This window comes from Oryx dammah, unplaced genomic scaffold (genome assembly GCF_014754425.2).
Source record: "Oryx dammah isolate SB20612 unplaced genomic scaffold, SCBI_Odam_1.1 HiC_scaffold_14, whole genome shotgun sequence".
Taxonomy (NCBI): Eukaryota; Metazoa; Chordata; class Mammalia; order Artiodactyla; family Bovidae; genus Oryx; species Oryx dammah.
Genome location: NW_024070198.1, coordinates 18,753,827 through 18,768,878, shown reverse-complemented (window position 1 = coordinate 18,768,878; position 15,052 = coordinate 18,753,827). Strand labels below are relative to the sequence as shown.

At 55.7% G+C, this 15,052-nt stretch overlaps 1 protein-coding gene across 6 annotated transcripts in view; it reads left to right on the top strand.

Moving 5' to 3' along the window:
* The window catches only part of HPS1 (HPS1 biogenesis of lysosomal organelles complex 3 subunit 1), a 29,539-nt gene extending 15,128 nt beyond the window's left edge, over positions 1-14,411 (top strand). The window contains exons 5-19 of one of the 6 annotated variants that reach the window (XM_040254189.1): positions 392-500; positions 1,517-1,677; positions 2,154-2,256; positions 2,933-3,028; positions 3,170-3,239; positions 4,689-4,744; positions 6,050-6,217; positions 6,311-6,490; positions 7,570-7,631; positions 8,115-8,249; positions 8,331-8,396; positions 9,441-9,585; positions 11,795-11,908; positions 13,149-13,231; positions 13,698-14,411. In XM_040254189.1, coding sequence (XP_040110123.1) covers positions 392-500; positions 1,517-1,677; positions 2,154-2,256; positions 2,933-3,028; positions 3,170-3,239; positions 4,689-4,744; positions 6,050-6,217; positions 6,311-6,490; positions 7,570-7,631; positions 8,115-8,249; positions 8,331-8,396; positions 9,441-9,585; positions 11,795-11,908; positions 13,149-13,231; positions 13,698-13,860 — 1,711 coding nt within the window. In that variant the 3' untranslated portion in view covers positions 13,861-14,411. Of the gene's footprint in view, positions 1-391; positions 501-1,516; positions 1,678-2,153; positions 2,257-2,932; positions 3,029-3,169; positions 3,240-4,688; positions 4,745-6,049; positions 6,218-6,310; positions 6,491-7,569; positions 7,633-8,114; positions 8,250-8,330; positions 8,397-8,947; positions 9,359-9,440; positions 9,586-11,794; positions 11,909-13,148; positions 13,232-13,697 lie in introns of those variants that run through there. The other 5 variants (XM_040254190.1, XM_040254191.1, XM_040254193.1 and 2 more) reach the window with 5 other exon arrangements.
* The last annotated feature ends 641 nt before the right edge of the window (positions 14,412-15,052 follow it).

The following is a 15,052-nucleotide window of genomic DNA, read 5'->3' as shown; positions in this document are numbered from 1 at the left end:
CTGTGCCCCCCAGGTGTGCTGTGTGACCCCCCAGGTGTGCTGTTCCCCCAGGTGTGCTCTGTGCCCCCCAGGTGTGCTGTGTGCCCCCCAGGTGTGTTCTGTGCCCCCCAGGTGTGCTGTGTGACCCCCCAGGTGTGCTGTGTGGTTCCCCCAGGTGTGCTCTGTGACTCCCCAGGTGTGCTCTGTGGCCCCCCCAGCTGTGCTGTGTGGCCCCCCAGCTGTGCTCTGTGGCCCCCCCAGCTGTGCTGTGTGACTCCCCCCAGGTGTGCTTTTGGGGTTCCCCCAGCTGTTTGTCACAGGAGCTTGCCCAGCTCTGACAGTGAGCTCAGACTGCTCCTTTGGTTGAAGCTGGGGACACCACTTTTCTGTGGGTCCCCCTTCTCTGCCCCAGGCTGCGGCCCCCGGACTTGGAGCAGCGTGTGCAGGTGTGGGAGCGCTTCCAGAGCCTGCTGTGGACCTACAGCCGCCTGCGGGACCAGGAGCAGTGCTTCGCCGTAGAGGTGACGCTGGGTGTGGGGGTCCTCTGGCCACGGAAGTGTCAGGCCGTGGGCCCCGGGCAGCGTTGAGACACTGCTTTGACGTCTGTCCCCCACCCCAGTGAGTGAGAGCACCGACAGCCCCCAAGCTCATGCATTTCAGAGGGTTGCTCTTTCTGGCTTCATGGTACGTTAGGCACTCTGATGGGCCTCCCTATAATAATACGGCTAGACTTTGGGTAAAACAGACTTCTTAGTGCAGTTTTTGGGCTCTCAGTAAATTATGGAAATTTCTGGTTAGCTCCCTCACCTCTGATCCTTCCCCCAAATTATGCTGAGCTGAAACTAGAGTAGAAAATAGTAAACAGTAAGCAGCACTAAAGTCAAGATTGCCTGATGATGGTATCACTACAGCCAGCGAACTACACCTCGGGCCAGCAGCAACAGGGGAGCTGAGCCTCAACTCCTATCTAAGCGCAGGTCTGAGGAGTAGGCTGGCTGTCAGTAGCACCCGCCTTGCTCCCTGTTGTAGACAAACAGATTCTCTGTAGATCAGTGGTTCTTCTCTTTGTATGCATCAGAATCATCTAGAGGACTTGTAAGATAGGCTCCTGGGCTTCACTTTTCTCAGTCACTATAGGCATGGAGGGTGGGAGGCTCTATAATTTGCATTTTGAACAAGTTCCCAGGTGACGCTGGTTATGCTGGTTTGGGAACTACAAGTTGAAAGCCATTGATTTAGAGGACAGATGAAGAGCAAACAAGTATGAGCTCACCATTAATAGTCAGGTGCACAGGAGAATGAGCCGTGAGTGAGTGTCAGGGGAACTAGCCCCCAGCAGATGTAGACCCCACAGGAGCTTGATACACCGGTATAGACGGAGCCCCTCAAGAGCACAGCCTGTGTTAGTCTGAGCCTCCCTGCTCCCAAGCGTCTGGCACAGGGTGTGCTCTCACCGTGGCCAGAGTGAATGTAGACTTCAGTTGGGACAAGAGGAATCGGGGTGACATGGCTTCCATCCCCCTGCCCGCATCCCCAGGCTATGGAGCGGCTGATCCACCCTCAGCTCTGTGAGCTGTGCATCGAGGCACTGGAGCGGCACGTCATCCAGGCCGTCAACTCCAGCCCCGGGCGGGCTGGCGAGGAGGCCCTGCACGCCTTCCTGCTCGTGCACTCCAAGTTGCTGGCTTTCTACTCCAGGTGACCCCGGGACCCCTCACATTCACCCTTTCTTGCGACCCCTTCCTGAAAAGCACCACCTCCTGGGCCTGGGAAACCTTCCAGAGCCATCACTTCCAGGAAGCGCTGATTCTTAGGTTATTTCTTCACCCTCCTCGGTTCACTCCCCTCTCTGAATTATTCCTTCCTGGAATGCTGTCTCAGAGTCTGAGCTTAGGGTTTCCTGATATGCCATTCCTGGTCCCTGGTCCCTGGTGGTTTTCCACTGGTCATTGGTTTTTTCAACAGAACCAAGTTTTATTTTTAAAATGAATGAGTTCATTAATTTTGTATATTCCATGTCTTTCTCAGAAGAGGATAAAGTCAGCTGGCACGTTTATAAACTGTGGAGGGCAGGGACCCTGCCCCAGACCCCCTTACCTGCCTGCTCCCACCCACTGCCTCCTGTGGGCAGGGGCAGTGGGCACGTGCTGACCGGCTTCCTGGCCTCTCCACAGCCACAGCGCCAGCTCCCTGCGCCCAGCCGACCTCCTGGCCCTCATCCTCCTGGTGCAGGATCTCTACCCCAGTGAGAGCACGGCTGAGGACAGCGACCCCCAGGTCTCTCTTGGGGCAGCTCTCGGGGCAGCGGGAGGCCACCAGAAAGGCGACTCAGATGGCCATTCTGGAGAGCGCTGGGCAGGCAGCTGGGGAGACTGGTCTCTGAGTCTCAGTCCTGAATGTGTGGTTGGGCATGACTTTCCTAGCTGCCTTCAGGTGTAAGGGGAATTCTAGAAGGCAGGTGGATTAGTGGGTTAAAAGTGCAGGCTTTTGGAGTCACAGAGTCCCAGCTCTACCACTTAGCTGTTGGCTGTGCAAGTGCCCACCCCGTGGGCGCCTCAGTTCCCTCATCTGTGCAATGGGACAACCGTGGCATCTACTTCTCAGGGTTGTCATGAGGAATAAAGGTGGCAGTTTACTAGGAGCCCAGCGGTGCCTGGGGCATAGTGAAATGCTCAGAAAGTGCTGGCCAGCCCGGTTGCCACACCATCCTCCTCATCAGTGGCGATATGGCAGTGATTTGGATGCCAGTTTGTTGGACTTTGTAGAATTTCTGTGGTTCTGGAGAAAGACTAGAACTGAAACATCCCTGGGAAGCAATGGCGCACACTCGGGGCTGTGCAGTAGAGTGGGCGCAGGGGCTGGCAACCCCCCGAGGGCTGTGCCATGAAGCGCTGGGAGGAAGAGAAGCCAGTTAGCAGCTTTAACCAGCTTCTGCGGCCCTGTCCTGTCACAGCTTTCCCCACGGAGGCCCCACCGCAGCCAGAGCATCCCCGTGCAGCAGGCCTGGAGCTCTTGTTCTGCAGACCCAACCAGGAATTCTGCGGGGACCGTATGTGCTCTGTACCGCGGGGAGAAGCCAGGAGGGGAGAGGAGGGGAAGGTCTGCCTCTCCTCGGAGAGCAGGGTCCAGGGCTGAGCCCCCGCGAGAACCTCCCTAAGCCCTCAGCCCAGGTGCCCCTTCTCCCTCCCAGGAGACAGACAGCTTCTCCCCTACTGACGAGTACTTCACACCAGCTCCTTCCCCTGGGGAGCAGAGTTCAGGTGAGACCTAGAGTGGAAGAGGGACCCTGGACGGTGAGGGGGAGGAGCTGGGTGCCAACTGGTAGCCCTGGGAATCTGTCTCAGGGGTCAGTGGATCCCAACGCCCTGTAAGAGCCCAGGCACAGACACCCACGTTCCTAGAGCCCAGGACACTGTCTGCTGCAGCCCCTCTGTCTGTCTTGCCAGCTCCAGCTTGAATTCAAGGACTATTGAGGCCACTTCAGTGATCCATAAAAATTCTTATGACAAGTTGATTTCATTTAAAAGTTCAGCTCGCATATGTGTACTCTCACTGCCTTCTGTTTCTTTTTTTTGTAGTTAATAAGTAATTAGCTAATTAAGTTTATTTCCAGCACAGTGGTTTAAAATATCAATATTCAATCTGTATAGTTTATACTTTACTTCCAAAGTAAGTGCATAAACAATAAAAAAAAAAAGTTTGAAATATTATTAACAAAACAAAAAAGGAGCCTGGGACCTCTGAGACCACGTGGCAGCTCATCTCTGCTTGTCCACTTCTTGCTCTCCTGGGTTCTGCAAGCTTGCCACGAGCCCAAACACATCAGAAAGCGCTACTTTGGGGTGACGGCTGAAGTTCCGTTTTCTTCTCACTGCTTCCTTCCCTTGTTCCTCCTCCCGACCCCTTTCTCTCTCTCAGTGGTTAGTTTTTTCATGCCTCAAAGCTGTAAATAATTCCTGTTCCACAGTGCACAGAACTCACAGCTTACAAACGTCTTGAGTTGCTTTCATCCATTAAGACAGATGTTTGAAACATAGATACAGGCTTTCCCCAAGAAACGTGATTATAAATGATGGTTATTTGCAGTGAAATATACGAGAGAACATAGTACAAAGCTATAATATTTCAAATATGTACTTGATTCAGTAGTTTTTGTGAGCTGTCCTAGGAAAGGAAATCTAGTTCGGTTCCCAGCACACAGTAGGTGCTTCAGTAAAAGTTTGCTGATTAACTAAATGAACGGGGAACTGTAGATGGTTTGTGCTGCCTCCCAGCGAAGAGTGAAAAGACACTGTTACAGCCAGAGAGGGGCTCGAAGGGGTAGAGAAGACAGAAGTAAGGAGGGGATTGGGGGGCTGAGGAGGGGCCTGAGGGACCTGCCCCCCACCACTGCGAGGTACAGGGAGAGGAGCTCGTGCCCAGCAGCCAGCTTGGGAGGAGGGGCTGGCAGGGGTGCCTCTCTTCCCCAGCCAGGCTGCCCTAGCTGTGGTACCATGGAGGGAGCTTGCCCTGCACTCGCCAGCTTGGGGTAGAATGAGAAGGGGAAGGCTCTCCAGTTCACACCAAGGTGCTCTGCCCAGCGAGGTGCTGTGAGCTGCCAGTGAGGAAGGGCCTCTTTTCCATTATCCCCTACTGACAGGCTGTTGGGCCAGTATTTACATCTTCCCACTGCTTCTGTCGTTCTGTTATTACCTACGGTCTGTCTGCAGGTAGCACCATCTGGCTGGATGGGGACACTCCACCTACTGACTCTCCCCACATCCAGGTGAGTTTTTCCTGGGGCCCTAGGGCGCTTGGCCAGGGTACCAGCTGATCTGAGATGCTGCAGTGGGCTCTGGGGACTCTGAGGGCTTCTCCTGGGGTGACGCTCCAGCCATGCCTGTCTTCGGTGCTGTCTCACGGCTGTCCGGCCAGTGCAGGAAACAGCTCAGCCCAGAGGTAGGGGCCGGGGGTAGGGTGAGGCGTGGTGGGTGAGGGTGGCCTTCTCCCTCCCTCGTCCCCCTCCCCCAGACACACAGCCTCCACTCCTGAGAAATCCCCACTCTCACTGTTCTTGGGAGTGAAAGTCTAACTTAATTTTTAGTGTTTTTTTTTAATAAGAGAGTAAATATGTTCACTGTAGAAAAATTGGGGAAAACAGAATTATGGAAAAGGAATAAGAATCACTCAGTCCCAACCCCAGATGTTAGCTACTGTTAAACACTTTTGGAATGTTTCCTGCTAGGCTTTCCTATGACTTTATAAATGTATTTATACACACACACAAAAAAAACATATATATTTTTTCTGTTTTTTCTTTTTTTTTTTACCCTATTTGAATCCTAATGCTCTTCATTATTTTTTGTTTTGAGCATTTTCCCGTTGTCGAGGCACTCCTTGGCAATGTGGTTTTTAACGAGACTGTTCAGAGTGCATCGCCTGCATTGTTATTATTTATTTAGCAAATTCTTGGAACAACCAGTGTGTTGCATCCGGTCCTTTGCTGTCGTCGTAAGACTACCGTGACTTCCTTACAGAGAAGCTTTTGTGGCATCCCTAATGATTCCCTTAATTTTCCACTTTTGCACACTGAAGACTCTTACTCAGAGCCCTCATGAGGCTGGAGTCTTCTCATTTAGTCCTGGAAGCCCTTACTTGCACCCTTAGAATGACTTTCAGAGGTCCGGAAGGCTGTCAAATGATTAATTGTTAATAGGCTTTAAACCCTTTGTGTACATGACATTGAGGAGGAGCCTCCCCCCGGCTCATGCCACCCCGTCTGCTTTCCCCACTTTCCTTTCTTCCTTTTCCCCTTTCTTACTACCCACCACCCTTGTGTAGCATCCAGTCCTGGCACTGTGCAGAAGGGCCCCGAAGATGCTGAGAAAGAGACAGACAGCCGGATGGGAGCTGCCAGGGGAGCCTCAGCAGAGGGCCAGCATTTAGGACCTGGGACTTTGGGGGCTAGAAGAGTTTGTCCCTCAAGGTTCCGAGGGACATAGCAAGTGGGCAGCTGCGGGGGGACCCAGCCTGGGGAGGACTCCCAACGACTGTCCCTTCCCTCCCCCTGACAGCTCCTCTTCCTCCTCAGATGGCTGAAGACACCCTCCAGATGCTAATCCCTCACTCCCAAGGACCCTCTGGCCCCAGAAGGATTTTCCTGGATGCCAGCGTGAAAGACAGCTACTGCCCCCTGGTGCCCCACACCATGTACTGCCTGCCCCTGTGGCCGGGCATCAGCATGGTGCTCCTGACCAAGGTATCAGCGCCCCCGCCTGCCCTGGGGCCATCCTGGCCTGGACACCCGCCCCCGGCCGCCCCTGTCCACCCCGCCCTGCTCTTCTCCCCTCAGTGCCCCAGCACGGCCCTGGCCCTGGCCCTGTACCAGCTGCTGGATGGGTTTTCTCAACTGGAGAAGAAGCTGAAGGAGGGGCAAGAGGCTGGGAGCTCCTTGCGGTCCCACCACATCGTGGCGGACCTCCGCCAGAGGATGGACAAGTTTGTCAAGAATCGAGGTGGGCAAGAACTCCAGGTGAGACGCAGGCCCCGACGCCCCATCTTGGGGAGGGGAGACAGGGCCTGTTCTCATCACACCTGAGGGGCCAAGGCTCAAGAGGAGGGGGCCGGCCTCTGCCCCACCCCACCAGAGGACTGTGCTCCTGATCCCCCGCAACTCAGCAATGCACTTGATGTTTCCTAAACGTTCTTGTGTGCCTTTGGCAGGACACAGGTTCCAGCTCCCATGTTTCAGATAAGGAAACCAGGGTGGGGCTCAGATAGATGGTGATTTGGCCAAAGTTGTGAGCCGTGGAGGCAGAGCCCAACTCAAGGGCTCAGTAATGGCCAGTGGTCTGCCCACTGTGCCCCTCACCACATGGCTGGTCTCACAGGCTGCAGGACACAGGGAGGCCGTTCCACCCATGGGGGGCTGAGAGCCCAGATGGGGTCGTGAGGCCCAGACACACAGGGCCAGCACGTGATCAGAGGAGGAGACCAGTTCCCTCCAGGCAGGGGCCTAGGAGGGGGCGCGGCAGACGAGAGCCCTGGGCCGAGATCTGAGGCCGTTCATGTAGCTGGCAGGGCTTGGGTCTGTGTGAGGAACTGAGATCCATGGTGGCTGAAGTTTGCACTGCTTTGAAAATAAGCAGGGGACTAGGCGAGGCAGAGCAGGCGACTGAAGCCCAGTCGGTCCACAGCGCCCCTTGTCTCTCGGTGCCCGGCATGCCCCAGTGAGGTATCAGGGGGCAGAGATCCCTGAAGGGGATCAGCACCCCTGCCCTTGCCTGCATCCACCCCGCCCTCGAGGCGCCGACCTGCCGCTCGGACAGCACTGGTTTACCTGTCTGCCAGCGAGGCCGCGAGCCTGGGGCTCAAACCCAGAAGCTGCTTTTTAAGTAAAAGCCTACTGAGTGACTAGACCGTGATGTACGGTGGGCTGAAGGGTGCTGGGAGCCCTGCCAGAGACCCAGCCTGGCTGTGGACAGCATCTGTGTGCTGGGCCTAAATAAGCCGAGAAGTTGGGGGAGCCTTCTAGAGCCCGACGTCAGAACTCCCCTGGACCTCACTGTGGGAACATTGTCAGGAAGCCGCCTGTCACTTGTCTGCTTACAGAGAACCTGGCAGGAGTTCAAGACCAAGGCCTTCTCCAAAAGTGAGCCCGGCTCATCCTTGGAGTGAGTGGTGGGCCCTGAGGTCAAGGAGGGTATCGTTTGGACAAGGGGGCAGGTTTCCTCCAGGCCCAGGAGAAGATGCTCGGGGAGGCGCTTCTGAGCACAGGGAGGGTCCTGGGAGGGCGGGTCCAACCCCTACGATGCTGAGGGGAGGCTGGGGGCAGAGAAAACAGGTTGAGGAGCAGGGCCTGAGGACCGACACCACTAGCAGAGACCCAGCTTCCGCACGGACCCAGCATGACCTTGGGCAAGTCACTGTGCCTTGTATTTCCATAAAATAAACCAGGAGGTTGGAGGAGAGTTGAGTTTCTCAGAGCCCCATGTTGGGGGAACATGGAAGCTGACTCCCAGCTCAGTGAGGGCCAGGGTGTAGTTCATCAGCCGCGTCCATCAGTCCAGGAGGAGGGTTACCACAGGGATGGGGTGCTGTCCTGGGTGTGCCCTCCAGGATCCTTCCCTCTGTGACAGTTCATCCCTGGCCCCCAGGCTGCTCCAGGCGTGCAGGAAGGTGAAGCGGCAGCTATGCGCCGTCTATCGGTTCAGCTTCCTGACTGTGGCCCCAGGCCGGGGGGGCCCCCACCTGCCCCAGCACCTGCAGGACCAAGTCCAGACACTCATGCAGTAAGTGGCAATGTGACCCCTTGGCAGCCGGGGCGGGGGCTGGGCACGCCTCACCCTCCTGCTCCCTTGCTCCCTCGACAGAGAAAAGCTGGCGGACTGGAAGGACTTCCTGCTGGTGAAGAGCAGGAGGAATGTCACCATGGTGTCATATCCTGATGCCCGGCCCTGGGCTGGCTGTGAAGGCCCCTCGGGCTGCTGCCCCACTCTGCCCACTCCTCTGCCCACTGTCTGGAAAGACAGCAGCTTTAGGGAAAGAGCAGGTAGTTCGCACCTCAGCTTCCTTTTGCTGAAGAAAGTGAAGAGACTTTAGCGTCCTGTTAGTGTCCTATCTGTAGGAATGCTCTGAGGCTGGAATTTCAGAAATCCCTGGTGTCCCAAGATTACTTCATAGAGGTCATCTGTGTAGGTGTTGTCCAGCCAGCAAAGTGGCAGTGGGTCTCCCAGGAGGGGCAGGGGCCTGGGGTCAGGTAGGTTTGAGGGGCCGTGCCCCCCCTCCTTAGATGTTACAGTACAGTGGAGTGTGAAGGCTCTGAGAAGGCCTGCGGTAAGTATGTTTATTGGTCCCTGTTTAAAAAACCATCTCTAAGACTTACCCTTTTATTAGAGAACTAGTTTCATTACTGATCTTCCCTGAAACTTTATATGAAGCAGTTTTTTCAGAATTAAAATTTCCTGAGACTTCAGTCCTCAGTGTGCAGGTGGAAGGGATGACAGACGGCCTTGCCAGCCACCAGCTGCTGCCCGTCCTCTCAGATGGAACCTTCCAGCCCAAGACGAGGTGTAGAGATGAAGAGGATTGTGGCGAGGCATGTGGGTGGCAGCCAGCGAGGCTCACTCCTCAGCTCCGTAGCTCTGCTCCCACCCTGGCCTCACCACGTGTGCCATTTAAACTCATCCTGCATGAAGATGGTAAAACATAAACGTGCTGTGTTCCTTGAGAGCAGGACGCCCGGCGTGAAATACGCCAGAGCCAGAGATCCATCATCCTTGCATCTTAGACCTTCTCAGGATTGGGAGTTCAAAGGGAAAGTGAGACCTGGGAAAGAGGGTGTCCTGGGAGGGTAGGGTGGCTGAAAAGGAAACCTATGAGGCGGGTGGGGCGGGGGCGAAGGCGCCTAAAGGAAGCCTTGGTGAATGGAGGAGCTCCTTCCCTGGTTCTGGCTTCAAAACCACCTTAACTCAGCCCCTCACCTTCCTGGAAGACTTCCCAGGCCTGGTGCATTTCATCTATGTGGACCGCACCACTGGTCAGATGGTGGCCCCTTCCCTCAGCAGCAGTGAAAGGACTTCATCGGAGCTGGGCCGGGGGCCCCTGGCCAACTTCGTCAAAACCAAGGTAACCTGGCCCAGCCCAGGCATGCTCCCTGCGTGTCAGACAAGGCGTGCCTGGACCCCTGCCTAGGAGGGCTAGTCCCCGCGCTTGGGCCCCTGGGAAACTGAGTACCCCCGTGGGAACTCTTACTGCTTTCTTCCTACCTCCTCACCCAGCTTTGTAGGCTCCTAAGAGAACGGTCCTGTCTTTGTCACCCTAGGGCCCCGGCCTGCGTGTGGGGCCACCTCCCCAGATGTGTTAAAGTTCCTGGAGCAACACTGGGTAGTGAGGCCAGGGAGGGAATGGCCAGGGCCCAGTAAGGGTTTGTTGAGTTCACTAAGACAGAAAGGGGACACACAGGTTGATGGATCTGAGTATCAGAATGTAAAAGTAGGAGGTTTCTACAGAGGAAACAGTCCCCAGGGCTCCTTTTATTTTCTTTGATTCATCTTCATGGCAAACTAGTATTTTTGGTGGGAAGGCCTCTTCCACTTTATAAAAAGCTATATTTTATACATATATTATACATGTATGTGTATATGTATATGTAAGGAAATGGCAACCCACTCTAGTACTCTTGCCTAGAAAATACCATGGATGGAGGATCCTGGTGTCCATGGGGTCGCAAAGAGTCAGACACGACTGAGTGACTTCCCTTCATTATACATATTATGTTACTATACATTATACATGTTACATATATTTTACGTTATTATATATGTATATTTTATATATCCAAGTAAAGTGTATCGTAACGGTGAAAACAAGGTCACTGATAGCCCCCTGGAGACCCGGCTCTGCCCTCACTAGTCGTGTGGCCTGGGGCGGTAGGGAGTCTTAAGTTTCAGCTTCCTCTTCTATTAACGAGAGCAATAGCACCAGTAACGTCGTGGAGTTACCGCGTAGATCACAGATGCACGCACACCGTGATGCACAGCACGTGGCACCGAATGTAGCCGGGGCTGGTTGAGCATTTCCTGGGACCGTCCACACCAGCATCTGCGTCTCCTTCCGGCGTAGTTGGGCTGGTCTTGGTGCATTTCTCTCCATCGTTTTCCTGTGCAGTTTGTTGCAGTTGAGGTCATCCTGCATATGCATGTGTTCCCCGCGTCACTTTGTATCTGGTGCATTTCCTCATGTCATTAATTCTTTATCAACATGATTCCCATCGGCTCCACAGCAGTCCATCATGGGAACACAGCGTCATGTACTTAGCCATTTCCCCAGTGTTGAATGCTGAGATTGTGCGCAGACTCTATCATAAATAATGCTGGTGCACACCCCTCTAGGCATCTATCCTTGTCCTCATCTCAGATTATTTTCTCAATATGGATTCCCAGAAATGGAATTATGAAGTCAAGTGGGAGGAATTGTTTTTAAGGTTACTGATACACATTGTCAAATTGCTTTCCTGAAAAATAGAGCAAGTCCATGTTATTTGTTTGCATTTAATTAGATGCTATTGTGATCAGGTTGGGAGTGGCTCATGTACACCTGTCACTACGCATCTTGGTCGGAGTGCAGAAGGCCTTTGCCAGCCCTGGGAGGTGGGGGGTGGGGGCAGAGGTGCCCCCTGCTGCCAGCTCCCCTCCGGCAGCTCACAGGCAGCGGCGGAAGTCCTTGAATCAGGGAGGAGAGCCTCGCAGAGAGGACCTGGGGCACGTTGACCCTCGGTCACTGTGTTCCCATCGGTGCCCTTGGTGAGCCCTTGTTCAGACTTCACCTCAGAGCAGAGGATGTGCCAGGGCCAGGGCACTGTGCATTCAAACACTTTTCTAGCACCTTCCTGGCATAGAGCCATGCCAGAGATCCTCAGGCCTGAGGGGTCCGTGTGAGCCCTCAACATCAGGAGAGTTCCAGGTGGCCACCCTCTCATCTCTGCTTGCGTCCCTGGCTCTGTTCTGGCCTGAAAGATGAATTTGCTACTTTATAGCTTGCATATATAGTGAAGATTCATAAAGTGTGGATACGTATATTTTGTCCTGCAGTAATGAGAGGGATAGGTAGTCCATCCATCCATCCATCATCTGTTTATTACTAAGCTCCTGCCCTGAGCCAAAGCTGGGCCCAGGCGCCAAGAAGGAAGGATGAGCAGGAGAGGCCCCTGGCCTTCCAGGAGCTCCTCGTCGGAGTGCTTTTCTTCACTGGGATTTGAGAGCCTGAGCCCAGCCCCCGCCCATGGGGTCAGGGCTGCCCTCAGGCCGCAGAGACGAGCACTGTCCCCTCCCCCCAGGTCTGGTCTCTCATCCGGCTGGCGCGCAGATACCTGCAGAAGGGCTACACCACACTGCTCTTCCGCGAGGGGGACTTCTGTGGCTCCTACTTCCTGTGGTTCGAGAACGACATGGTGGGTGTGGCTGGCCCGGGCAGGGCAGTCCTGAAATTCTCCCTTTCTCCTGGATTCTGTTCAGTCTGTCTCTCCGGCTCTCCTTGTCACCAGTGGGACTGACAGCAAAGCCCAGCTGGCTGGGACCCAGAGCTCAGGTCCGCCTTTGCGCTCAGGCTCTGTGACCCCTGCCCCCAGTTCTCTGAAAAACTCATGCTGTTCAAGAAGCATCCAGGTGACACATGAACAGACCGCCATGCCCCGCGCAAGCAAGGATGCTCAGCCCACACTTTCTGTGATACCAGGCCTCGCTTCCTGCTCCCATTGCTGAGACAGATAAATGGAGGCTGAGAGCAGTTAACCAGCCTGCCCAGGGCAAAGCTGCCCACACCTCGCATGCCCTGTCTCTGCTCCTGGCAGCACGTCCTCCTTCCCCTCAGCCTGAGGTTGCGGCATCCCTTTCCATGGTGCAGTGTGGCTGTTGGGGTCTCGCCGTTCTCAGCCTCACACACCTGCACAGCCCATGTGTTGGTTGGGACACGTGTCTCCGATCCCATTTTGCAGGTGGTGGAACTGATGCCCTGAGATCAAACACCACAGCCAGGGCACCAAGGTCCTAAGTGATGACGTCAGAACCCAGGCTTGGCTTCCAGAACCCAGGCAGGCTCCCATCTTTGGCCTGTGCCCTCCTCAGAGGTGCCCAGGGTGTGGGGCTGAGCATCACCTCAGCCTCTAGGGAGAGACAGGCTCTGTGTGTATGTGGTTGACTCCATGGGGTAATGGGCCAGCCTCACCATCCCGGTGGGCACAGGACTGCAGGAACCCCATGACGACACCTGGCGCATGGTGGGAGCCCAACAGAGCCTGAGTTGCTTCCCCGGCGTGTCCTTCTCTGGGATTCCCAGTCCTTTCAGAGCGAGACTTGGCCTTTGGTCACACTTTGCTCTTACTGACACTTCCCCAGTCACCATCCTTCACGCTGAGCCAGGTCCACTGGTTGGTGGAGAGCTACCACCATGATGCCCAGCATGACCCCAGGAACTTTATGTTCATCACGTCTAATGTTCTTGGGAGTTTATTCTCATCCCCAGTTCCCAGATGAGAAGACAGGGTAGAAAGAGGTCTGTGCATTTTCCCAGCACCAAGCACTTGCTAAACAGGGCTGAGCCTGGCCTCGGACCTGCTGTGTCTAACTCAGGCCCATGGTCTTCCCACCGTGCCCACCGCCTCCCCACTCAAGAAGTTCCTCCTCCTCCCCCAGGGCCACAAACTCCAGATCATGGAGGTGCCTGTGCTGTCTGATGACTCAGCTCCCATTGGCATGCTGGGAGGAGACTACTACAGGTGACGCCAACCCGGAGGGCTGCTGGGAACAGAGGAGGACAGATGACAGATGATAAGTGCCCATCTCAGCAGAGGGAGCAGCCCTTCCTTCGGGAGTGTTTCCTTGCCCCCTCCCGCCCCAAGCCCAGCCCCCCTTGTTAGAAGCTCCTCACGGCCAGGCACTCAGAAGAAGAGAGTGGGGTGCTCTTGGGGTTCCTCCCCTTCTGCTGCACACTGAAATGGCATTTGCAGCTGTCTCTGCTGGGCTCCTGGGACCTTCCCTAGCTGGCACTGGCCCCATAGCTGGGGCCCTGCCATCCAGGGTTAGGATTCCAGAGGGTGGGCCCTGGCAGCCTGGGGCTGAGCCTCAAAACTGGGGAGTCAGCAAGGAGCAAGGAAGTCCTTTCCAGCCTGGTGCTAGAGTCCAGTGAGGTGACCTCATGCCCATGTCTCCCTCCTGAATCCTGTCCTCCTTCCCCCTCTCCAGGAAGCTCCTGCGGTATTACAGCAAGGGCCACCCGGCAGAGGCTGTCAGCTGCCACGAGCTGCTGGCCCTCCACCTGTCGGTTGTGCCCACGGACGTGCTGGTGCAGCAGGCTGGCGAGCTGGCCCGGCGCCTGGGCGAGGCCTCCCGCCTCCCCCTGCTCTAGGACCAGGAGGGCTGCCCCGTGGATCGGCCTCTGCCCCCAGTTCTCCAGGCCTACCTGGCTCACAGACATCGCCACAGCAAGAGCCTCCTCTTGTCCACAGCGGCCCTGGGGATGGCACTGCCTCCAGGGGAGCCCCAGGATTTCTTAAACTCACTTAGAGCCACCTCCATTGCGGGTAACAAGCAAACCCCCAAACCCTTCTTTCTGGAGAAAGAAGGCCAGTTTCCTTAGCTAGAGCAGCTGTGGATGTGAGCTTAGACCCAGGGCCACCCCACTTTGGGAACCGCCTCTCCGTTTACCCCAGGAGACCGACAGGAAGTGCCCAGCTCTTCTTGGAGTGGGGAGAGCGCCTCAGGAAGCCGTCTCCTCCCGCGTGAAAGGTGCTCCCCTAGCTGGGTTGAGCTCTGGCTCTGCCGTGTCCTCTCTGTGGCTCTGGACAGTGGCTCTTCCCCACCTCTGAGCCTATCTCCCCACAGTCAGTGTGACTGCGCCCCCGTCAGGACAATTGTGGGGCGGCAGGCACGCAATAAATTCTGCTCACAGTGATTGTGGTTCCAGCCCCTGGCCCTTCTTGGTGGCCTCTTTGTTCCCTTCTTGGTTCTAGCTCCTGCCGCAGCCCTGCCCCAGAGGTTCCTGTCACTCAGTCCCACGGATCCCAGGCTGTGAGGTTTCTCAGAACTTCCCGGGGAGGGGGCGGGCGGGGCGGAGGTGGTCCTGGTGTGCCCTGGATTGAGAGCACTGCCCTGGGTACAGCCCCTCCTCTAAAGTCTCCCCGCCTCCCACCTGAAAACAGGCCCAAGGACAAGAGGCCGGCAGAGCCTGGGACAGGCTACAGGAGAATGAGCACTTAGCTGAACCTTTTTACAGGTCCCAGGCTCTGGGCGTGTCCACTAGTCTTGGGCGAAGAGGCCACAGCTGGGACGGAGGGAAGTGAGGCAAAAGCGAGCATGGCGCAGTGGAGCCGAGGGCTCACGTATGACACCAGAGAGCTGAAATGACATGAGAGCTGAAATTCACGCAAGGACTGTTCTTTGCCTTTAAGTGAGCCGCTTGCGGGGTCGTGGGTACTGAAAAAGCTAGACCCACAGCTCCGGCTAAAGGCCTCGGAAGTGCCAGTGAGGGACAGTCAGGAGGTGCCGGGGACTGCCTTCCTCCCTAATGTCCTGACTTCACCGACGGGAATTACCACATG